This window comes from Aspergillus melleus, assembly GCF_016097325.1.
Source record: "Aspergillus melleus strain CBS 546.65 chromosome Unknown contig6, whole genome shotgun sequence".
Lineage (NCBI taxonomy): Eukaryota > Fungi > Ascomycota > Eurotiomycetes > Eurotiales > Aspergillaceae > Aspergillus > Aspergillus melleus.
This window is the reverse complement of record NW_025763375.1, coordinates 2,529,025-2,551,729: the sequence shown is the minus strand read 5'-3', so window position 1 is coordinate 2,551,729 and position 22,705 is coordinate 2,529,025. Positions and strand designations below refer to the sequence as shown.

The window sequence follows — 22,705 nt, the reverse complement described above, 5'->3', positions numbered from 1 at the left end:
TTTCCAATGGTTACATTTGGAAGTTTAGATTGGTGTCGTTGTGTTGACGGGAGGAACAAGGGGGAACCTGCGGACTCCGGCTTAGGGTTACGTGGATGGGAAAAGGGCATTCTGCAGCGGTATGCGGTGGCGCCAACAGGGCCTCACGATTGGCGCGACGATACTCTCCGGATGCTACCACTGGTGATAATGCATGTCATGCAAGGCGGATGCAGTGTTCTGCACATGCAGTAGGAGATGTAACCATTCTATCATCAAGGCCAATGATACTGCTTTGAATGGAGTATTGTTGGTGATAACGGCAGGATGCCGCAGAGATCCAATGCATGAGTCATGGCTTCAATCACTTGAGGCGTCGTCCTTGAAGCGAGTTTGACCGACGAGACGGCGGAGAGTGGTGACTCTGATAGGTGTCATGACTTCTTTCCTGCACAGGTAGCATGCGTATAGAGTTGTCTCCACCTCCGCATTCTTGGATTGCCATGAGTGTCTGCCATGCCTTTAGTTCACCTTGGCTGAATATTTCCGAGGGTTTCCCGCGACGAAACTGGTCGAGATGGCCTTAGTCAGCGGCGTATAGTCCGCAGTGTTGATATCGCGATGCTACCTTGATATCCCTGTCGAGCCCAAATGAATGATACTCCATGGTACATACAGTCTACGAGCAACTCTCGCTTCCATTGTCTTCCGCTGTCCTCCGTGCTGTGTAGTCCCACTGATATCATACTCCGTAATCCGTATATCCTCCCCGTATCTGTGCCTGCTCCAGAAAACCTCAACTGTGGATCGGGTGGAACCCTCATCCGCCCCCATGATAGGACCCGGACAGTGTCCGAAAAACACGCCGCGTGGAGAAAACCACATCGGTTACGCGATGGCGAATCCCGATGTCGCAACTCGCCTGTAGAAAAGTCGAAAAATCCGTGCTGGGATCGCCGCCAAGTTGTCAACAACCTTGAGCTGCCTTTTCGGACGGACATTTCCTCCCCTCCGCTCGGAAAAGGTTACCGGCTTGCTTGCATGAGCACCGCTAGGACACCATGATCTCCGAGAAGACTGACGATCAGGTCCGGCCTTCGTATGGCGGGGCCTACGCGGACGATGATATCCCCGCGTTGAAAGGGGAGCAGCTGAACGTGGGTGGCCGCGGTGCTACGCAGCGACGCCTGAAGAATTACCAGGTCAACATGATCGGGTTCTGCGGCGGCATTGGCACAGGTTTGTTCGTGGGAACGGGCGCTGCCTATGCCACCGCGGGTCCGGCTGGCCTGCTGCTGGCGTATCTGGTGGTGGGATTGGTGTTGTGGTGTGTGATGCAGAGCATCGCCGAGTTGGCTACGTTGCTGCCCACCGCGGGCTCGTTCCCCCACTGGGCCACTCGGTTTATTGACCCAGCTGTCGGCTTCTCCCTGGCTATCTCCTATGGGTACTGTTATACGATCGCCATCGCCTCGGAAGTGTCGGCTGCCGCCGTCATCGTGTCCTTCTGGACGGACATCACGCCCGCCGTGGTCATCACCGTCGGCTTGGTCTTGATTCTAGCTATTAACCTCATGAGCGTGCGCTTCTACGGCGAGACCGAGGTCGTTGCAGGTGCTATCAAGGTGCTTTGTTTCCTTGGTCTGGTGATCGTGTCCATCGTCATCACCTCCGGCGGCGGTCCCAACCACGAGAGCATCGGGTTCCGCTACTGGCACAACCCGGGACCCTGGACGAACTACAACGGCATCACGGGCCCCAAGGGTCACTTCCTCGGCTTCCTCTCGTCGTTTGTAAACGCCTCGTTCAGTTTCGTCGGTGTCGAGACGGTTGTCATCACCGCCGCGGAATCCGTCGACCCGCACTATGCCATTCCCAAGGCCGCGCGCCGCGTCACTTTCCGTATCGCGTTCTTCTACGTCCTGGGCGCGCTGCTGATCGGCCTCATCGTGGATCCCCGCAACCAGTCACTCGTTTCGGGCTCCGACAACGCCAACAGTGCTCCCTGGGTTATTGCCATCCGACAGGCGGGCATCAGCGCCTTGCCGTCCATCGTCAACGCCTGCATTCTTGTCTCAGCCTGGTCCGCCGGTAATTCGTACTGTTGGGTCGGTTCGCGTATGATCCTCGCCATGACTACGGATCGTCAGCTCCCACAAGTGTTTGGCCGGGTCACCAAGAATGGCGTACCCTATGTGGCCGTCATCGCATCCTGGCTGTTCGGGCCCTTGGCATATCTAAGTAAGTAGATTAGGACCTCTCATCCTAAAGCCTCGGTTGCTGATCAGCATGGTTTAGGTCTCGGCTCTGGTGGCGCCTCGCAAGCGTTCACCTGGCTGCTGAATCTGAGCACCGTCGCCGGTTTGATCGCCTGGGCGACGCTCTGCTTCTGTTACATCCGGTTTTACGCCGGACTCAAGGCGCAGGGCGTCAGCCGCAGCTCGCTGCCCTGGATGGCCCCGCTGCAGCCGTATGCTGCCTGGTTCGGGTTCATCGGATCGACTATTATCACCCTGGTCGCCGGCTTCCCAGTATTTCTGAAAGGAAATTGGAACACGGCTGACTTCTTCGCTTCCTACATTGGCATTCCCATCTTCATTGTGCCCATCATTGGCTGGAAGCTCTTCCATAAAACCAAGGTTCGTCGTCCTCTCCGTGCAGTAGCGTTTTCCCCATTCTGACCATCACAGTTCGTTCGCGCCTCCAACATCGATCTATGGTCTGGTCGACTGCAGGAAGGCGAGATAGTCGAACACACCAACCCACCGACTAGCGCCTGGGGACGCTTCGTGAACTGGCTCTTCTGATCTCACAATCGCAGCGATCCAGCCTTGTATATTGACCTATGCTAGCCCATTTTGTATATAGATGCATTCCTAGTCGGTCCTAAACTGCTCTCCCAGCTTTTTAATGTCGTAGTGAGATGCCTTGCAGCATCCGCCCACCAGGTAGGATTTGAATTGGCCCTTGGCACGAGCATCCCGCACGATCTGGGCTAGCTGTACTTCCCAAGGACGCTGCGGTTGTTAGTACGTGTAGAATGAGGGGTTTGAGCGAACATACCGAATCATGGCCGGCCTTTTCCTTCTTTTCCCAAATCTGCGTCGTAGTATTGTAGACTTCGCCGTTGGTACCATCTGGGTAGAGCACAAGGCTGGGCAAATCTGGGATCTGGCCTGCAGTGCACATCTGTGTGACGCTGCCTCCGAATTTCTCGACCAACCCGGCCAATTTGTGGATCTTGGTGCAATTGATACCAACACCCCATGGTGTCGCTCCGCCGTTGATATCTCCCAATGCCGCCTGAATGACTTGTTGAACGCTACTTCCATCGGGCAGCGTGTCCGTCTCGTCGGGAAAGACGCAGGCAATCCAAAACGGAGCCGTGATGCTGGCCGCGTGAACTGCTCGCCTGACAGCCCGGATCTCATCTAGCCTAGGCAGGGTCTCAAACGTCACATACTGCACGCGAGGAACTAAATCCGCCTCGACAAACAGCTGCAACCGCTCTAGATGCCACCGGAACAGAGCCTCCTCGCTATCGTGTTCGGCATCGTAGGCTCCGCTATACTCCTGGCCAGGAATCATGCAGGCGCCGTAAGGGCCCAGACTCAGCGCAATTGCGGTACGATCGGTCTTGGCTTTCTCGGCGACTTCGACGGCGGTGCGCAGGAATGTGGGGATAGCATGGCGGGGAATGCCGTCGGGGTATTCAGGGGTTTTGGTACGCGCAAACCCTTCAATAGAGACTTGGTAGGTTGCGGTCAAGAGGACGTCGACGTTGGCGGCCACGAAATCACGCTGGCAGGAGAGGAGGGTGGAGGGGTCGGAGACGATCATATGGGAGGACCAAAGAGGGGTGGAAGCGGAGTCAAATTTCACGCCGTAGTGATCTTGGAGGGACGTACCCAGACCACCATCAAGCAATTGGACAGCCATGTTCGTGGGTGTACGGGTTCGGAGTCAAAGGGATAGACCGAGAGGATGAGGTGGGATGAGATGGAGAGGGAGGGAGAGTCCACAGTGAGAGACGAAGCCGGTCACGTGGACGCGGCGATATCGGCCACCGCTCGACTTACCGCCTGCGCTGGCCTTCCTTTGCGTCTTCGGAGGTTTGAAGTTATTCCTTTTCATCTTCATTCCCATCTTCATCCAAAGATGAAAGCTCGTCCCGAAGAATCCCTCATCTATCGGACTCAATTAAGGGGCTCGTCCTGTGTCAGGCCCCAGGATCCGTGAATCAGGCAGGGGGATTTCCGCCATCATCTCGAGTCCAGCCCAGATCCAGACTCACTCATAGTCTACTGACAGCTACCGGTGCCTTGACTCGCAAATGAAGCTAAATAGCTTCTTATATTAAAGAGAGGCCAAGGTATTTCAATTCCCAGACCATCAACCGCCGAGGAGTGGGGATGTGAGACAATCCCACTAGCTTAGCCAGGCGCTCTGTCTCATGCTGTCTTGCCTTCATATCAATTTGATGTATTAAGGGTCTCGCCATGCCCATCGTGAAACACGCTGTCAAAATTCTCCGCTGCTTGGCATGAATCAAACCACTTTACTTGATCCTCTTCTGGCAAGAAATACGGAGTTCCGAATTGACTACTTGCTACCATGTCCACTTCCTCTGGCCTATTCAATATCCATGAATTATGGATTATGGGTCTTGTCGACCCATCCCCTAGTAAACTACCGGCCCATTTTCCACCTGACTGGATAATAGTCTAAACAGACTAAGCACGGGGTGGTAACGGAGCACCATGTCCTCCCTACCGTAACTGCCGACCCTATATAAACGCCGATCTCGTCGATCCAGAATCACTTCTTCAGCAGACCATACACTGCCAATTGCAACCCTACCTTTCGTTCTTTTTTCCTTTTCGTTCTTTCATTCCTTAACCACCCACCATGCGCGGGGCATTCATTACTTCTACCATCCTGTCGATCGCGCTGGGCGCGACCGCAGCTTTGACTGAATCCAACCTTTCCAAGCACCCGGATGTGCTGACCCTCAGCAAGTCCTTCAACCCGGTCAAGGACGCCTACTGGACCGGATATCCCCATCACCGACGTACGCCTTTTGCTGTCTCGCCCAACGGTAAGTCCGCCTATGTGGCGTACCTGGATGAGAGTGAGACGGATGTGCATGTGCAGGAACTGGATCCCAGCACTTTCAAGGCGACGGGAACGGCGGTGACCGTCGAGGGTGGAAAGGAGGGTAAGCATTCATTTTCATAGCCTGCAGCATCCGGCGGGTTATAATTGAGGAAGGTATTGACACATGTCCAGCCGGTGGTCTCGTCGCCCACGATGACGGTTTCGCTCTGCTCACTAACGAGGCCATGCCCTCTGGCACCACCAACGCTCCCCCCAGCGACACCCCCGTGGCCGTGCTCTACCGCTACACCGAAGGCAAGCAGACCTGGAAGACTTGGCTCGGCGGACCCAACGTGCACGCCTCTGAGGGTCTGGCTGCCTCCCCCGACATGAACGGCGACCTGGTCTACTCTGAGAAGGCTGGTCTCTACGGTGCCTACATCGTGGTCACCGACTACGACGGTGACGCCGCCGGCCACTTTGGTGACAGCATCGAGTATGTCTCCAAGGACGGCACGCTCAAGACCATCTCCGGCGCCAGCAGCGCCTGGGGATGCAGCCACAACACCGGTATCGCCTTCGAAGAGGCCGACGAGGCTCCCTTCGCCAGTATCTGTGCCGAGGACCAGGGTGCCATCTGGCTGAACACCAAGACCCAGGGCATGACCACCGACGGCGTCAAGATCTCCAACGAGAACACCACCAACGGCGCCGGCGGCGAGGCTATGGGCGGTATGTCCGGCTCTTACAGCGCGCTGGCCCGCTTCGCCGACACCGGCCGCTATATCTTCTCCTGGGTGTCCCGTGGCGCCGTCGACGTGACCGAGAACGAGTGGATGGGATCCGGATACACCAACGTCCAGAACCGCACTAACAACCGCAACGTCGCCATCGCTCTGTTCTCGGACAAGTACACCAAGGTCGGCAAGCAGGCTACCTCCGAGGTCGGCTCTGAGGACGGCGACAGCCAGGTCACTTGGTTGACTGAGGGCGACAATGATTGCTCCAACGCCCACGCCGCCACCTTCAGCAAGGACGCCGCTCTCATCACCTGGGAGGAGATCTCCAACCCCACCTGCGACTTCATCGCCATGGGCTGCCGTGGCGAGTTCGCCGGTACTTTCTACCAGCAGGTCGACTCCGATGGTAAGAAGGTCGGCAGCGCCCTGAAGAGCGAGGACACCTACGTCGCTGGTGACATGGTCACCATGAGCGATGGCCGTATCTGCTGGCCCTACGTCAAGATGGACTGGGATCTGTCCCAGGCCGTGAACACCTGGGGTGGGTCCTCCACCTCCAGCACTAAGTCGCTCAGCTTCGCCTGTCTGTCTTTGTCCGGATCTTCCTCTTCTTCCTCGTCCTCCGCTTCGTCCACCACCAAGAAGGCCGCCGCCTCTGCCGCCGCCACTTCCGTCAAGTCCCAGGCCACCACCCTCCAGACCAAGGCTAAGGCCGTCCAGACCACCGCCGCTGCCGCCGCTCAGCAGAGCTCCGCCGCCGAGGAGGTGAACACCAGCGTTGGACAGGTCTCGCCTATTGAGGCCACCTCTGCCGCCCACGAGAACGCTGCCGCCCAGCAGACCACCGTCGAGGCTGCCCAGCCCACCGTCGGTGTTGTCCAGGAGAGCGCCGCTGCCCAGGAGACTACTGTCAAGGCCGCTCAGCCCCTCGCCGAGGCCACCGTCGACGCCACCCAGCCTACTGCCGTCGCTCAGCAGGAGACCACTGCCGCGGCTGCTCAGTCCACCGGTGGCTGGCGCCACCGTCACCACGGCTGGAAGCCCTGGTACCCCCAGGGTCAGGCTCAGGCCCAGACCCAGCCCCAGGGCACTTGCCAGTTCTCTTCCTAACTGCGCACCGGGCTTGGATAGATGGTCGGGATAGTCAAGATCAGGGTTTATATATAGCTATATAATCTGACCGAATCATTTATCTACCTAATCTCCAGTATGATATAGACAATTCACCTATACAATAACATCATCACAATCCGTCCCCCCAATCACACTCCCCCACCTCTCCAACATCCCCCTCTCCCTCTCCAAACTCTCCCCAATCGCCGTAATCGCATCCCTCCCGACCGCCAACCTCGCAGGCAACGACTCCCCTTTCTCCTTTAACTCCTTAAACCGTCCCGTCTTCGTCAACGCCTCATACATAACCAATGCCCCCTTCACCGGATCCCCCGGCTGTTTCCCATTATAAGCCTTCAACGCCTCCCTCATCTCCCTCGTCGATACTGCCTCCTGCTCCACCGCACCCCTCCCCAAACTCCCACCCTTCGCTCCAACACAATGCCCCTCCCCCAAAAACCCCGTCCGAAAATACCCCAACTCGAAACAAACCACCTCCACCCCAAACTCCTCCATCTCCGCCTTCAACGCCTCCGCGTATATCGCAACAGCCGCTTTACTCGCACAATAGAACCCGGCCGCAGGAGAACCCGACCACGCGCCGATCGAGCCGATGCAGGCGATTGTGCCGTTGCGACGGGCGCGCATGGAGGGCGCGATGGCCTGCACGAGGTGGATTTGGCTGAAGAGGTTGGTGGTGAATTGGGCGGAGATTTCGGTGGAGGTGGCTTCTTGGATGGTGGAGGTTAGGATGTAGCCGGCGTTGTTGACGAGGATGTCGATTGGGCCGTGGGTTTGGGTTATGGCGGTTAGGAGGGAGGTGAGGGAGGTGGAGGTGGCGGTGTTTGGGTCGTAGTGGTAGGGGATGATGCGTGGGTTGGGGTGTGGGAGGGAGGTGGATAGTTTGCTTGGGTTGCGGGTCAGGGCGATTACGGTGTCGCCGTGGGATGAGGCTGTGAGGGCGAGTTGGAGGCCGAGGCCAGAGGAGGAGCCGGTGATGAGCCAGATGCGATTTTCATGTTCGTGGTCGTGGGACATGGTGGTGGTGGTTGTATGTATTGTCTCTTTGTGGCTTCGTTGGAGGGCACGATAGCTAGCATCAGCAAGGGCGAGAGACTCATGGTGCTGTTGTCCGGTTCTATGGTTTATATAGATAGAATCAGGATGCATTTAAGAAGCGGAGATTGGACTTATCGCCGTCCGCCCCATCTGTCCTACAGACTTCTGGCGGATCTAGCCCTGAATCATGGTCAGCCTTTGCAACAGTGGATCTGATCCTTCGGGGATAAGGTATTGGCACATCTACTTAACGTGATTGGCGAGGGGTTCTCCAAATCGTGCTTCATATTTCGTACACACACATTCTATAATACAGTACATATCATCCAGATGATCCAAATCAATCGCTGCCAATCGCTATCCGCCAAATCAATCTAATATAAAACAAGATCTAAATATCGTGCCTGCTAATATCAACAATCCCACCGGACAGAAAAAGAAAATCTAAAAGCTGAACAATCCACTGCGTCGTTTCCCAAACGGGTACACGATCAACGCAGAAATAAACAATCCGACCGTAATGCCAATCGCCACCTGGATCATTCCAAAGCCTAGACTGGCAATCGACGTGTCCTGGCTAGTCTCGTCCACCGCCGACCCGTTGCCCTTGCTGAGGTTCTCGCGCACCTGATCAGCATAGTTGATGCCAGCGATCAACGAACCACTAGACGCCAGGCCCGACGGCACCAGCACGAAAATGCCCGGAAGAATGGCCGTGGCCGCATGTCCGTGCCACAGCCGACTGTACAGATTCCCGAGCAATCCAATCGTAAAGGCGCCGACGGTGTTGGCCACCTCGGACCGAGAGCCGAGCCGCGTCGTACTGAAGAAATTGGTGACGTAGCCGCAGATGGCGATCACGATCATCACCGGCATTTGCTTCCACTTGGCTTGGTTGATGATGGCGATGAAAATCACAAAGACCGGGATGAAGATGAAATGCTGCACGTACGTACTGCCGTACACGTCCAGGCGCTTGCAGGTCTTTTCCGACGTCGCCGCTCCGTCTATAAGCCCATAGATAGTTGTGCCCACCGTGATGCCATAGCCCAAGAACAGCGAGTAAATAATCGCGTAAACCATTCGGATCGACCCCGCGATCATCTGATGCGACTGCAGCTCCAGACTACTGCACAACACCATGAATCCCGGCAGGATCAGTGCGATCGACGACTGCGCCAAGGCCGAAAAGCAAAACAGCTGCTCTTCGCCGTTCCATGGCGACTTGATCGAACCGAAAGCCCGAGCCAGGAACGAGGTCAGCACGGCCGCCGTGACCTCGAACACGTTAGAATACAACACCGACCGAGGAGCCAAGACATGCTGCATAAGGCCGACCAGGGATCCGAGGAAAAAGCAAATAGGCATGTCGATCGGCCGCGCATCAAAAGCGAAGGGGCCGACGGCAGTACTGGCCAACCCGTATGCCGGAATCATGAGCCACTTGTTAAACCGCGGCGGCCGTTTCATAATATGACCCAGTTCCTGGATTGCCTCCTCCACTCCGATCAAATCGTGAACCACGTTTTTGTAAACATTGTGCGTTTCGGCGAGTCGACCGAGATCCACGCCTTGCACCATACGCACGAGTTTGACCTCGGCCGTGCGCGTGGTGGGATCGTCGAACGACATGATCATACATCCGGGCAGGTACAAGAACTGCCCGTCCACCTCCAACACTCGCGCCGTCATCTGCATATACTCCTCCAAGCGGTGGGTGGGGGCACCATATCGCATGAGGGCGCGACAAAGCTGCATAATGTATCGCTGTCGCGCCAGAATCTCAGCGATATGCACCGTGACGCGAATCTCATCCTCCAAGCGCGTCTTATGATGCGCCTTCTTCTTGCCCCGTTTCGGCGTCGCAGCCGACATGGCATCTGTCGCGGCGGGTAAACTTGCCCGACTCAGGTTCATCGACGCTTCCACCAGGGACGCGGTCGATTGATGATGCGATTTCTTGTACCATTTCAACTTCTCCCGCTTCGGCGTCGCAGCTCCCGAGGAGACCTGCGATTCGCTATCCGAAGAATCAGTCACCGACAGGCTGTCTTTGCTCCCGCCGGCCTGCAACTTCAGCAGCTGCGACAGAATACCCCCGCCGCTGATCGACCGCGGCCGAGAGCCGTACCACGAATCGGGACGACCGAGACCTTCCGGCGTGCTCTGACCTGACCGCATGTAGGCCGATCGAGGGCGTCGTCGGCGCATCTGACCCTGCGTCATGCGGCGAACGAGACGGTGAGCCTCTGCACTGGGGGCCGGCGGCGTCTCACTGCCACTGGGCATATCGATGACGTGTCGCGTTTTCTCCGACATGTCGCGCTGCGACATGCCGCCCTCAAGGTCATCCGGCAACAAGGAAGCACCCAACGGGTCACCTTCGTCAAGAGGTCGACCCAGCCTTTCGCCGAGCTTCATCGTTTTCTGGCGAATCAGATTACCGGCCGCATGCCATCGCTCTTTAGCCGTCATATGCTCCTGATTATCCTTCTCTCTCTTCAATTCGGACTCATCCGACGTATCCGACGGGAATGATGACCGAGGCTGGGGCTCCCGTGCCTCCTCGGCGGGCTCAGAGTCAAATGGATTGGAGCGAAAGGCATCCGAGATGTCTGTCGACCGGGCAGCTGTGGGCAGAATGGATCCAATAGACTGTACGGACTGGTCGGAATTGAATCGTGACATGGGCGGTCGAGCGATCGGACTCAGTGTATCATGGGTATTGTTGTTGCTGAATGATTGAAACCGCACGCGGCCGGCGCGAGACGATTCATTCTGGTCCTGGGCGCCATCGTGATGGTTGTCGGGTCGTTCGGAATCAGAATGAGGAGACTCCTCGCGACTCGGGCCATTGTCTGGGAAATTGTCATCCTCGTGGCTGTTGCGATGGCCGAGGAGCCCATAAGAAGCGCTGTCCTGTCGTGAATGCGGCATGAGGTGAAGCCGGCTGCAGACTCACTAGTGCGCCAGCCACAGAGATAGGAAAGATACAATTTTGGAATGAGGAATAGATTATATCAGATCGAATAGCCTAAAGGATAATGCCCAACGAAAGACAATGACAAAATGGGAAGAAAGTAACCAAAAATCTGAAGAAAAAATAAACGAAGAATTCACACGGATCAGGAACAGGAAGAACCGGAAAATAAGAAAGCCAATGGCACCGAGACGAAGGCGACGAGCGAACGGACCATGGGTGGGGAGAGGCCGCGAGAGGAAGAGGTGCCAAAACGGCGCGACCACGGGACGAACCAAAAATAAGTCGGTCTAGAACGGGAGGAGGAGCCGATAAAAGAAAAATAGAAATAAAATATTAAAAGATTAGGAAATCGACTAGGACAATCCGTAGGCGCGAGGGCAATTCAAAGGAAGATCAAAGGTCTGACAGAGCCAGCGGGCTGAGAATAGGCCGATAGGGGTTTTATTCTTCGTCCCGGCGGATTGTGGGATCATCCGGGACTCCTCGAGTGCTCCAGGAGAAGCCATGACCTCATTGCGGTGGGCAAGTGGACAGAGGATGATTGGCAAAGATCCCCGCCTGCGAAGAGACGACTAGTTGAACCAAGTGGAGCGGGCATGATGTGTCCATCGGGGATGGATGGTCATCGCTATCACGATGATATGATTTGCAGATGGCGCTACCGATGCGAGACAGGGAGACGCCGGGACGTCATCCAGCAGGGAATATTGAGGATGGCATTATCCTGGTTGACAGAGTGGATGGAAGGTTAGAAGAGAAGAAAGAAGACTGCTACTAAGGAGAAGGAGCCGAAAATCAAAATCAAACATGCTGCCTGAGGACCCCAGGCATCACCATGACCGCTGACTCAGGCATCCACGCAACCAGCGTGGATCCGGTGGCAAAAGACCTTTTCTTTTCCTTTTCCTCCTCTGTAGGTATCCAGAGTACTCGTACTCTCCCCATCCATCAACAGCCGACCTCAATCCTTTTTTTTTTCAAATCTTTTATTCGATATACCAGAAATATCACATTCTGCACGCGCACCGTACGGTGGCGCCCATACGGAGTCGTCTTCCCAGGGGAAGCAGCGGTGGCGCGCCGCTTGTCTCGGCACCGCAGCTTCTAGACTTGGAAGAACTTTCGTCTTTCGCCATTCCAGGGCGCACGCCATGTGGCTGCTTATTCATTTATTTATTTTTCATTGTTATTGTCTTCCTATTTCAGCAATTGAATACAACTAACTACGGAATACATTGCACAAGAATTCCTTCCCTTGCAGAAACTTGGAAAATATTACACTCAGCATCCGGAATGGCCGCCCAGAGCGTTGCGTTCTGTTACACTTGCTGCACTCTGCTGCAGGAGACTGGCGCCGTGCCAATGCTATATATAATCGGCCTTTGCTAAAGCGGAAGGTCTCTGTCGCCCGAGTGGAGACGCGGTGAGAACCACTTCTGTCTTCCAATTTCCAACCATCTTCCCACTTCCCTCTTACTCCTTCCTCTATTGGTGCATCATGAAACAATGAAACTCAGCCAGTGAAGACAAGAAATAAAATCGCGCTATCCAGACAGAATCCGGGTAGTCGCGCAGTAGTTGCCAGCTGGGTCTCTTCCTGGTCAATTAATCTCGACGAATAAACCTTGACATTAAAGAAAGGAAAAGTGGTCTATTCTCCACATGTCAAATCCTATGATCAACGGGCCAGAATCAGAATCAGAATCCAGTGTACTGACTCCAGTGTGAAATAAATTTAACTACACAGTACCCAGTACAACTAGAATATTTACGGTGTACGCCGACACAGTAGCACAGAATGAAGAATTAAGAAAGAAACAAAGCTCAGCCGCCAATTGCAACACAGTACAAGTTTCAGTCTCACAGTTCCACTATTCTTGAGCATTGAGCACGGCCATCAAAGATAAATATATCCGTCATACTATGGCCCATCCCGAAACCGATCGGCAGGGATTATCCCGAGTCGATTCACATTCAGCTCCCGATCCACCGAGAGCACTCACGTAGGAAAGGACAGTGCTGCTGTGTAAAAGTTGTTAGGGCTCACATTATCAGCTCCTGGGACCTGGCCATTGTACTACCTACCTACTGCCCATCACGTCACACAACACCACCCTCCCCCCACGACATCCAATAAAACTCACACAATCAAGAATAACATTCACAACACAAATTGATCTTCATAATTCAACCGGCCCTTTACCCGATCGACCTTCTTCGGTATTTCCCGATCGAGACATCCGCGTCTAGGCAGCGGAACTGGGCGGATAGACTGGAGGTCTCGTCTCGTCGCGTCTTTCCAGTGGTGGAGGCCAGGAGGACAATTACCTCATAAACGTGCCCATATTCTGCTCTCTATCTGGGGACCTCGGGTGAGTTTATGGGTCTAGATTTACAGTACACCGGAGTACACAGTTAGAAAGAAGGGATGGGAATAGCAATGAATATGCATATTCTTTTGTAAGCTAATACTCAATACTGATTGTTATATAAGTCTATTAACATTAGATGCTGGCCACGCGCATCCGTAATCTCTATCGTTCCGCATATCTAGGGGAATCACAAACTCCATATAGCCATCTATCGGACTGAGGGGGGAAGAGTATGGGGGGAAATAATAGGCTATGATATGGAAAGAACAAATAAAAAACAGAGAAACAGTAAAAATAATGACAGAGAAAGGAAAAATAAAATAAGAGAGGTATGATGGAAGAGAGTTATCAACCGACCGATTACTCAGCCTGTTTCGTGGCCTTGGTCCGCAACTTCATCAGCACATAGACCAGAGCGTACGAGCTGAGCGCGAACAAAGCGACAATGGCAGCGTCGCGCCATCCGTAGTAGTAATCATTCAGGTTGACCGTGGTCAGATAATCGCTGCCCATCGAGTACTGGCACACGCGGCAGCCCTCGGTGGCCTCGGGGTCGAGCAGGTTCATGCGCGACCCGATGCCCTGCATGAAGGTAGACAGGTAGTCGCCGCAGGTCGTGCCGTTGGGCGGGTCGAACAGCGCGTATTCCGAGTCCTTGCACTTGACCTCGACGTCGAAGATGGTGAAAGTCAACATGCTGCCCATCAGGTAGTTGAACGGGTTCATCCAGTAAATCCAGTAACGCCAGAATTCCTGGATTTGCTGGTACGGCACCAACACACCACAGAAGGAGGCCAGCGTACCGATGAAGACGGGGTTGATCAGGGAGGCGAAAACGGCGTTCGGGGCGTAGGCCGCGATAAACTGACCGATTCCGGTGTACACGAACTCGTACATCAACATGACGAAGAAGACAGCACCGGCCTTGTCCGAGTCGGACGGGAAGCCGACGGTGTAGTACCAGCAGACGAAGTAGAACACGGCGCAGAGGCAGAGGTAAGGGATTTCTGACACGACCAGGGCGGTCACGAACGCGACCCACGAGTACATCTTCGACTTCTTCTCGCGCGTCTCGTAGATATCACGACGTTCCAGGAAGAGCGGTTGCAGCTGGTTGATGACACCGGGGGCCACGAAGATGAAGTTGAAAATGGTGAAGAGGCGCAGCTGCATCGATCCGACCGAGTCGCCAATCATCCAGAAAGAGAAACCGTTGAACAGAGCAGAACCGATGTGTAGGGCGATCTTGTTGTTGACATAGTCCACGTTGCGGAATAGAGCGGTAGACATACGCAGCGTCACGATTTTGGTCTGTTTCCACAGAGGCATGGCGAACTCATGACCGTCATCAGCGGTGGCCGGGGGCTTGGCCGCCGCGTCGCTAACAATCTGGTCAAGTTGCCGCACTGCCTCGCCATGTTCCGGAGATTCCTTCCAGACCTGATGCCAATCACGACCCTGCGAGAGAGCACCAGAGACGACGTCGATCATATGTTCGGCGGGATTGACATTATCAGGGCAAGGGGCGCCATAGCGGCCGAAGTAGTTTCGAACAGTGTGACCATTGTCACCGATGTCACCAAAGTACACCATTTTACCACCCTTGGCGAGCAGAAGCAAGGTATCGAATTCAGCAAAGAGTTGGGCGGAGGGCTGGTGAATAGTGACGAGAACCGCCTGACCGACGTCGGCAAGTTTGCGCAGGAATCGGACCGTGTTGTAGGCAGACTGACCGTCGAGACCAGAGGTGGGCTCGTCCAAGAAGATGAGAATGCTAGGCTTAGAGACCAATTCCACACCGATAGTGACACGCTTGCGCTGTTCCACACTCAATCCGGCGCCAACACGACCGATCAGAGTATCGGCGATGTCGTGCAGTTCAAGAAGTTCGATAATCGTATCCACATACTTCAATTTCTCCTGTTCGGGCACATGGCGAGGCTGTCGGAGCAAAGCAGAGAATTCCAACGCCTCACGCACGGTCGCGAAAGGCTCATGCACATCAAGCTGCTCGCAGTAACCGGCAGAACGCTGGAACGAGACGGGTAGAGGCCGACCATCGACCAAGACAGAGCCACGAATGGTACCGTCCGTTTTACGCTGAGCCAACACGTCCAAAAGAGTGGTTTTTCCGGCACCGGAGGATCCCATCAGGGCTCCCAGCATGCCGGGCTTAACCCACCCATAGACATTGTCCAAGAGCACGCGATCGCCAGTGGGCGTCTTGACCGTGTAGGTCAAGTCCTTCCAAGTGAATACAGAGGTGTTGCGGACCAGCTGCTGGTCAAGGTCGTTGTCTTCAGAGCCGCTGTCGACGGGCTTCTTGGCTTTCTCGTTGACCTGGGATTCCTCATCCACCTGGGCCACTTGACGGTGCTTGTCCAAACGCTCGCGGGGAATCAGCAGGGAGCTGCCGCTCTCGGAGGCAGCCTTCCAGCGGGAGGTCGCAACAATGGTCACCGCCGCGAACAGGGCCCACCAGGCCCAGAGAATTCCGAAATTGCGCCACACGTGGGTGTGACTGTACGACAGGGAGCTAAGGTACTGGTCACCGGTAACTTCAGTGTGTCCTTGGATGGCACCACCAACACCGGCGCAAGACTGGTGGCCGGCAGCGTCCTCGTAGCCAGGTCCGAAGGGAATGAGGTTGTTGCCCACGCAGGGAATGATCTTGCCGTGGAACTCGCTGGACAGCAGGGCGTCGAAACCGTAGGCGAGCGGGTTGATCCAGTAGATCCAGACAAACCAGGGGTGCATCTGAGGCTTTTGGATCATATAACCAGTGTACATGATCAGGGCAGAGATGAGGAAACCGGAAACCTTAGAGGCACCGTCAAAGGTGCTGAAGAGAGCACCCACGGCGCGGAACAAGGCTGTCATGACCTATAGATAGAATGATTAGCACTGAACCCCTGTGCATAAGTATAAGTGCAGCAACTTACCATAGTAGTAGTGAACACGAGAATCCAGTAGGTGAAAAACGCGCCCGCCGTCATCTCCAATCCAACCATGAAGTAAACAACAAGCGAGAAGATACTGATCTGGAAGAGGAGAACGGGGATATCGGCAGTAATTTGCGCAATACAGAAGGCGGCAGGATGGAAAAAGGCGAAACTTTTATGTTTGATCAAGACCGGGCGACCACTGAACGATTCGGTGACTTCGGACATGGAAAGCAGACTGTTGTAGAGAAGCGAAAAGAAGAGGGCACCGGACTTGACGAACAGACCTCCGGAGTTGTTCGGAGCATTGTAAAAAAGGGAACCGGAAATCAAAGCCTGTGCCAAAGTAGAAACTTGCTTGATAATAAAGGTAGCCTTGTCACCCCACAGGATCTGGTACTGCCGAGCAATACAAGCCTTGACTTGGGACAGGAAGTCGACCGTCATCACACTGCTGTTGGGGAGCCGGCTAGACTTCTCTTCCGAGACGGAGGTTTTGAAATCCTCGGTACGCTCGCGCGCAAGGTCGGTGTCAGGGTAATCGTATTCGAGCGCCATCTGTTGGTGAATAGGCGATTTTTCATATTCAGCCTTCAAGGCATCGGCGTTCCGGGGAAAGCGGTTCTCAAAACCGGGGCGGATCTTGCGCTCCGTTGGGACGGTCACACCACTGAGGAAATCGGCGACGTTGGAACCCTCACGGCAGACGAATCCGAGGTCCTCCATGAAGGGCCGAGCCTGTTCCATGGGGCCGTAGTAGACCTCCTTGCCCTCATCCAAGACCAACACCTTGTCGAAGAGGTCGTAGATACCGTTACCGGCCTGGTACAGCGTGACGATGGTAGACAGGCCCAAGACGTCCGTCATGGCACGGATGGCCTTGGTCCACTCAAGGGCGGTACTGGCGTCCAAGCCACGGGTGGAGTTGTCCCAGCAGAACACCGAGCCCCGCGTGGCCAAACACTCAATAATCGACACACGCTTCCGCTCACCACCGGACACACCCCGGACATATTCGTTACCAACCTTGGTGTCGTTGGTGTGGGAGATTCCCATCGATTCGAGCAGGAAATCCTTTGTTTCCTGGCGGTAGGCTTCGGGCGATTCGACGCCAGCGGGCAGCTTGAACGGGATCTTTAGACGGGTAGCGAAGTCCATGGTTTGACCAACGGTCAGGGTAGGGAAGAACAGTTCTTCTTCGGTGTTCATGACGAGCTGACCCCGGTAGTTGCCGGCCTCCTTGGCGGTCAACGAGCCATAGCGGACATCACCCTCCACGGAGCGATACCCAAGGGTTCGGTTGGAAAGCATCTTCAGCAAGGTCGTGCAGCCCGAACCGGGTCGGCCGAGGACCAACAACATCTCGCCCGGCTTGACGCAGCCATGACTGTTGTCCAGGATCTTTCGAAGAGGGGGCTTGTTGCGTGATTCCTTGATGTGCTGAGGGACGTTGAATTGGGAGAAGAAGTTTTCGTTAACGGCGGCCTCGGCGCTGACGACTTCGACGTTGAGGTTCTTCCAGGTGACGCCGAGTTCGCGGCGTTTGAACCCGGACTCGACTTCGCGTTCATGCTGCTCCTTGACACGGGGCATCAGGTTCCATCCGTTGGCCTTGCTGACATTGGCGACGGGAGGGGTGGGGGAGGGATCATCCCCAAGGACGGTGGCCGTGCTATCGGTATCATCTCGGCCCTCTGAGGCAGGTGCCTGAGGGTAGGGGAGGTGTTCGCCCTTCTCCTCCATGGCTGCTAGCTAGATCGACGAGCGTCGCAAAACGGGGGTCTGCGAGCTAGCTTTCTGGAGACAAGAGTGATCTAAGAGGGGAAAAAGGAGAACTCCATGCTAGCGAGATGAGCGGCGTGGATGGGTATATAAGCACCAGCGACACCTTCATCCAGGGTGGGTCGGGGGTCCTCCCTGAAAGTCTGAAACTTCACGGTTTTCAGGGCCAGCCCGAGCCCCGACTCCGAGGCAGATCCACCGGCCATTGACAAACCTCTCGTTAGTGTTATCTAGTGTCATAGGCAGTGACGAGTCTCGCCGGCGAAGCACAGCAAAACACAAAGAACGGCAACCGGTCGACGGGGCAGTGGAGCCCTGGGACCGGTGATAATCATCTCCGACCATGCTCGGAATTTACCTGTTCAGTAGTGAGTCAATCGAAAAGCAAGACAGAATAAGGCAGACCAAGCTGATGATGAGGGATCCCCTGGCGCCTCCCGTGTCAGATTTTTTGTTCTGAGCCAGCCCGATGATTGGACGTGATGGACGGGCTCGTGGGGATGGACGATCTGGAAAATAAAAAGAAGTGGAGAGTCGGTCGTTCGGCCAGAGAACTTCCGACCGGCCGTCAGTCGGATTCCCGCTTACTCATCGGCCAAGTACATCCCGTGACCAATGAAGGACCGCAGACTGTCGCCGAGTTCCGATGAGTCAGCGGCACCTGACTGAGTGGAGGTTCCGACGGTTTTTAGCTTTTCAATTTCCTTCGTTCCCTTTCCCTCTTCTAAGAATATCCGGGTCTTCGCATGTGGCAGCCTGACCGCGATCTGACAGATCTGATAACTTGTCGGACTCGGATTTTAGGGTCTTGCCTCCGCCATACTTCCGTCTTGACGATCATGAACAGTACACCTTGGACACCATAGGTGTCACCTTACAAATCAACGAACTTCTGGCAACATTATCAATCCAGCCTGGCCAGGCCGGAACGACATCTTGAAGGGGCTGTAGCCAACCATCATATTCTCGCCATGACATAAGGTGGAATCCAATCTCGTGTCGGCCTGTTCTGTGTAACGAACCATAACAGCAAATCCTAGTCGCCAACTAACTAATCTGTGTAACGTGAGTCACCGCTGCTGTTATCTATCGATCCATATAGGTTCGGCAGTCTAGAAGATCAAGATGCATTCAATCCCAGTCATATTCCAAACCGGTATTGAACGAGCACCTAGCTCAGCCGCACTAAACCGCCTACCTTAGGCACCAGCGCGAACCACCCACCCTTCCAGAAGCCTTTCTTCAGTTTCTTGTCTACCCTAGGTACGGAGTACACCGTTAGTCTCGACTCTCGACAGACCCAAACACGGACGGACCCCACGGAACCACAGAGGGCGAAAATCCAACCGCCGGCTCTACGCCGATAATGCCGGTTCCGACCGAGCGCCATCCGTCTCCCTTTCTGGGTTAGTCTTGCGAGTTTGGCGTCAGATCACGTAATGCGATCAGGCCGACAGGGAGTTTGCATTTGCATTTCTGGATCACAGAAACAAAAAGTCGTTCTGACAGTGGAGAGGCCGAAAATCTGCTCATCAAAATCCCCAATCGCATGGTCGATCTGATTCCGGGGTCAGTCAAGTCAGACCGGCTGGGTTTAGAGTGGTGAGCGATCACTTTGATCCTACAGTACTATAGTCGATGAAAGCTGTGATGATCAACTTGCATGATAGTAATTACTTTCGTTGACTTAGACGTTGCATACATAAACGTTCTTGAAGGGGTTAGCAAACGGCGAAATGCTTAGCAAATTGACTACATCGTACTCTGTCAGAGCAAGATGGCAACAGGACAGGACACGCAGTCTGTAGAACATTTCTGTCAGATATAAGGCGTCCCATCTACATCCACCGCACTTATACAATGACGTTTTCAGCTTCAACGCTTACTATAAATAAACCATAGAACACAACTAACAAGTAGACTATTCTTTGAAATGCAATTGTTTTATGATTCCATCGGATAATCTAGATAGATGAGACGGCAGGTCATTCAATGATCCCACCCAAGGGGTATATATATAGACAAATGTTTCTAGCCGAACGAAAACATAATCCCCCCTTCCAGCCACTATCAGGTCCCGCTTGACAATCTGGCGGGGGTAAGGATAGGTTGTGAGTCAAGGTCAATGAGGACTTGACATCCTGGCGTCACGGTTGCAGGCGGAGGTGGTGTGATGGCCTCTCATCGTGATGGTAGAGGTGTCACCAACACCGTCCAGACCTGATAAGAAGAGCAAAAAAATAGGAAATGACAACCCGAAGACAGGGTCGCAGAGACGGACATGTCGAGCCAACCGACATAAGAAACGAGATCAACGAAAAGAGCGAGACCACCAATCAATCAATAAAGCCCCGAACACTGTACTCCGCAAACAAACTCAACGCCCTAATTCTTCGTGACTTGTCCTCGAGCCAAGTCTTGGCTGCGTATGGTGGTCAGCGCCCTCTTGCCAACCCCAATAGACAAGAAACATATATATAGAATGGATCCGGTGGATTGAAAGGTTGGTAGAGGAAGCAACAAAGCACTCACAGATGGCGATCCATCTCGTCTAGATGCTGACGCTGCTCCGCCATCTTCCGTTTCAAGAAGCCCAGCTTCTCGGCCTCTTGCGTGCGCGTGTACGAGTATCGGTTCCCGGGGGAGGGTTCACGTCGGGGAATCGAGTCGACTCTGTTGGTGAATTTGGTTAGCATGGATGCGTTGGGGAATGTATACCCCTGCTGGGTGACGTCATTGACACCGGCTGGTGCTGATTGTCTTGCAGGGGAGGAGGGGCACGTACTCGGCGAGAAAACCACGCGGCTTGGGAGACCATAGTACTTCGCCGGCTTTGCGGGCAGGGATGGCGATGGAGAAGGAACGAGTGACGGAGTTGTTGCGAGCGCGCATCAGCGGGCGCGAGGCTTCGATGAGATGCGACATTGTGGATGATGTACGGAAGTATAGATGGACAGGATGAGACGCTACTGGTGCTTGGTATACCCGGGATAGGGATAGAGATAAAGGATGGAAAACTCTTGCTAATCTTGTCAATCACAGATCAGAAAGAACCAACGGATGGATTTACCAACGACAGAGGAAGCTCGAGCAAGCGCAACTATATATGACGGCCGCGACCACCATCCTCCAGGTCAGGTGACACGCCGGTCGCCCAAAGCGGCGGGGGGCAGCTCCCTCCCACGGATCGCAGATCACCGCCGTCACGGCCAACGGATCAGAGTCCTCCGTGGCAAACACTCCACGGTCGAATCAGATCCCCTCAATGGCCTGCCATGCTCAGCTTCTCCGCATCGGCGATGATGCAGGAGGACAGGCAGACAGGCAGACCATGGAGCTGCCCCCTCCAAGGGAACGAATCATGCAAGGGAGTCCCATCAGTCCCTCTTGCTCCTGTCCTCCCAACCATGTGGGATGAGATCATAGGCGACGGCAGGCGGAATGTCGCCCTTCGAGGGACTTGCCCCGTTCCTATTAACTCTGGTTAGCGGTTCTGGATAGCTCTATTTTTCAGCATCATCCAGACAACGCATTCAGTAAGTGCTGTCGCCGGATGCCTGGTCTGGAAGCTTCTACTCTGGAGGCGTTGGCCACCCTCCTGAGGTACTAGCCCGAAGCATCCTTCGCCACGGCCGACTCGATCACCTCGTTCGGCCGGGTAACGGGTGAAGAGCTGACTCGTTCATCTCGGTCACATCCTGAGGGTGATGTCTCGTTGTGATCAGGAGATTGGACGATCACCAGAAAACAGGATGCACGCTAACTTCGTCGCTGTCGCCGTAGGGACTCCACTGTGGATTCAAATGCTCGGCTCCCCGCATCAGCGACTGGCAATCACTGCACCCCAGCATCGTCATCTGGGGACTGGAGAGACTGGAGCTGAGACTAGTCACAGAGAGTGAGTCTTTTTGCTCTGCCCTCTGCATCTTCTCTGTCGATCGGCAAAGGTATGTAGGGGGGAGGGGAATGCCAGCTACCTCCCTGTCTGGCACTTGTAGATCGGTCGACAAGCTCATGAGAAAGAAAGGGGTTTCCTGGGGAAACCGGTTTACCTGCTATAACTGGTTATACGTGATCAGATGAAAAGAAGTCTACGTAAATTCTGCAGATAAGCGCTCACTCTTTCCCCTCATTCCTCGACAGTAGTCTGTCTGTCTACCTACTAAGTTACCTATTACAGGTTAGTAGTAGCACACAGTAGCAGTCAATCCTTTAGGTAGGCAGTTACCTTAGTTTCCCGTAGAATGAAAAATTCTCTTCGATGTTACATTTCCGACCTCCGACCAGCGTACGGTGTATCGAAATCAGCTCCCGCCCTTCGTTCCCCTGACGCATTTTCACATTTCAAACCCCTTCTGAGGTCATACCCGCCCAAACTCCTCTTCTATCCGGTTAAGCTCCAACGGTCGCAATCCACCGCCTTACGTACAAGTGCAGGTGTTATACACGGTCCTGTCCTGAGGCACTAACCACCAACACATAATCCACGAAAAAAATGAAGAAACTTGTCGTCAAAATAACGACCCCAATCAAACTTCCTAACGGTCATACACCATAAAACAGATCAAAAAGATGAGCACATCACCTAGGTATGTATAGTACAGCCTAGATAACAGGTTCAGGTCAGTCCCAACCCAA

The 22,705-nt window shown here is 54.4% G+C and overlaps 8 protein-coding genes across 8 annotated transcripts; 2 read left to right on the top strand and 6 right to left on the bottom strand.

The window, feature by feature from the left end:
* Positions 1-1,040: 1,040 nt before the first annotated feature.
* LDX57_010619 (putative amino acid permease) lies at positions 1,041-2,228 on the top strand (the record flags this gene model as incomplete). The annotated part of the gene is made up of 1 exon (XM_046092364.1): positions 1,041-2,228. One exon carries the CDS (start codon positions 1,041-1,043, stop codon positions 2,226-2,228), a length of 1,188 nt encoding a protein of 395 aa, XP_045948342.1.
* Positions 2,229-2,273: 45 nt separating this feature from the next.
* On the bottom strand, positions 2,274-2,609 carry LDX57_010618 (uncharacterized protein; the record flags this gene model as incomplete). Its single annotated transcript, XM_046092363.1, has 1 exon — positions 2,274-2,609. The coding sequence occupies one exon, from the start codon at positions 2,607-2,609 to the stop codon at positions 2,274-2,276; it is 336 nt and encodes a 111-aa protein (XP_045948341.1).
* A 246-nt stretch (positions 2,610-2,855) lies between these two features.
* SAM4 (homocysteine S-methyltransferase family protein) lies at positions 2,856-3,918 on the bottom strand (the record flags this gene model as incomplete). The annotated part of the gene is made up of 2 exons (XM_046092362.1): positions 2,856-2,996; positions 3,043-3,918. 2 exons carry the CDS (start codon positions 3,916-3,918, stop codon positions 2,856-2,858), a joined length of 1,017 nt encoding a protein of 338 aa, XP_045948340.1.
* A 969-nt stretch (positions 3,919-4,887) lies between these two features.
* Positions 4,888-6,926, top strand: LDX57_010616 (uncharacterized protein; the record flags this gene model as incomplete). The annotated part of the gene is made up of 2 exons (XM_046092361.1): positions 4,888-5,197; positions 5,269-6,926. The coding sequence occupies 2 exons, from the start codon at positions 4,888-4,890 to the stop codon at positions 6,924-6,926; spliced, it is 1,968 nt and encodes a 655-aa protein (XP_045948339.1).
* A 117-nt stretch (positions 6,927-7,043) lies between these two features.
* On the bottom strand, positions 7,044-7,967 carry LDX57_010615 (uncharacterized protein; the record flags this gene model as incomplete). Its single annotated transcript, XM_046092360.1, has 1 exon — positions 7,044-7,967. The coding sequence occupies one exon, from the start codon at positions 7,965-7,967 to the stop codon at positions 7,044-7,046; it is 924 nt and encodes a 307-aa protein (XP_045948338.1).
* A 465-nt stretch (positions 7,968-8,432) lies between these two features.
* Positions 8,433-10,925, bottom strand: LDX57_010614 (threonine/serine exporter family protein; the record flags this gene model as incomplete). The annotated part of the gene is made up of 1 exon (XM_046092359.1): positions 8,433-10,925. One exon carries the CDS (start codon positions 10,923-10,925, stop codon positions 8,433-8,435), a length of 2,493 nt encoding a protein of 830 aa, XP_045948337.1.
* Positions 10,926-13,703: 2,778 nt separating this feature from the next.
* Positions 13,704-18,028, bottom strand: LDX57_010613 (putative ABC multidrug transporter; the record flags this gene model as incomplete). Its single annotated transcript, XM_046092358.1, has 2 exons — positions 13,704-16,226; positions 16,286-18,028. The coding sequence occupies 2 exons, from the start codon at positions 18,026-18,028 to the stop codon at positions 13,704-13,706; spliced, it is 4,266 nt and encodes a 1,421-aa protein (XP_045948336.1).
* A 1,907-nt stretch (positions 18,029-19,935) lies between these two features.
* LDX57_010612 (uncharacterized protein) lies at positions 19,936-21,128 on the bottom strand. The gene is made up of 2 exons (XM_046092357.1): positions 20,853-21,128; positions 19,936-20,740 (listed from the first exon to the last, which is right to left on the bottom strand). The coding sequence occupies exons 1-2, from the start codon at positions 20,990-20,992 to the stop codon at positions 20,596-20,598; spliced, it is 285 nt and encodes a 94-aa protein (XP_045948335.1). The 5' UTR covers positions 20,993-21,128; the 3' UTR covers positions 19,936-20,595.
* Between the last annotated feature and the right edge of the window lie 1,577 nt (positions 21,129-22,705).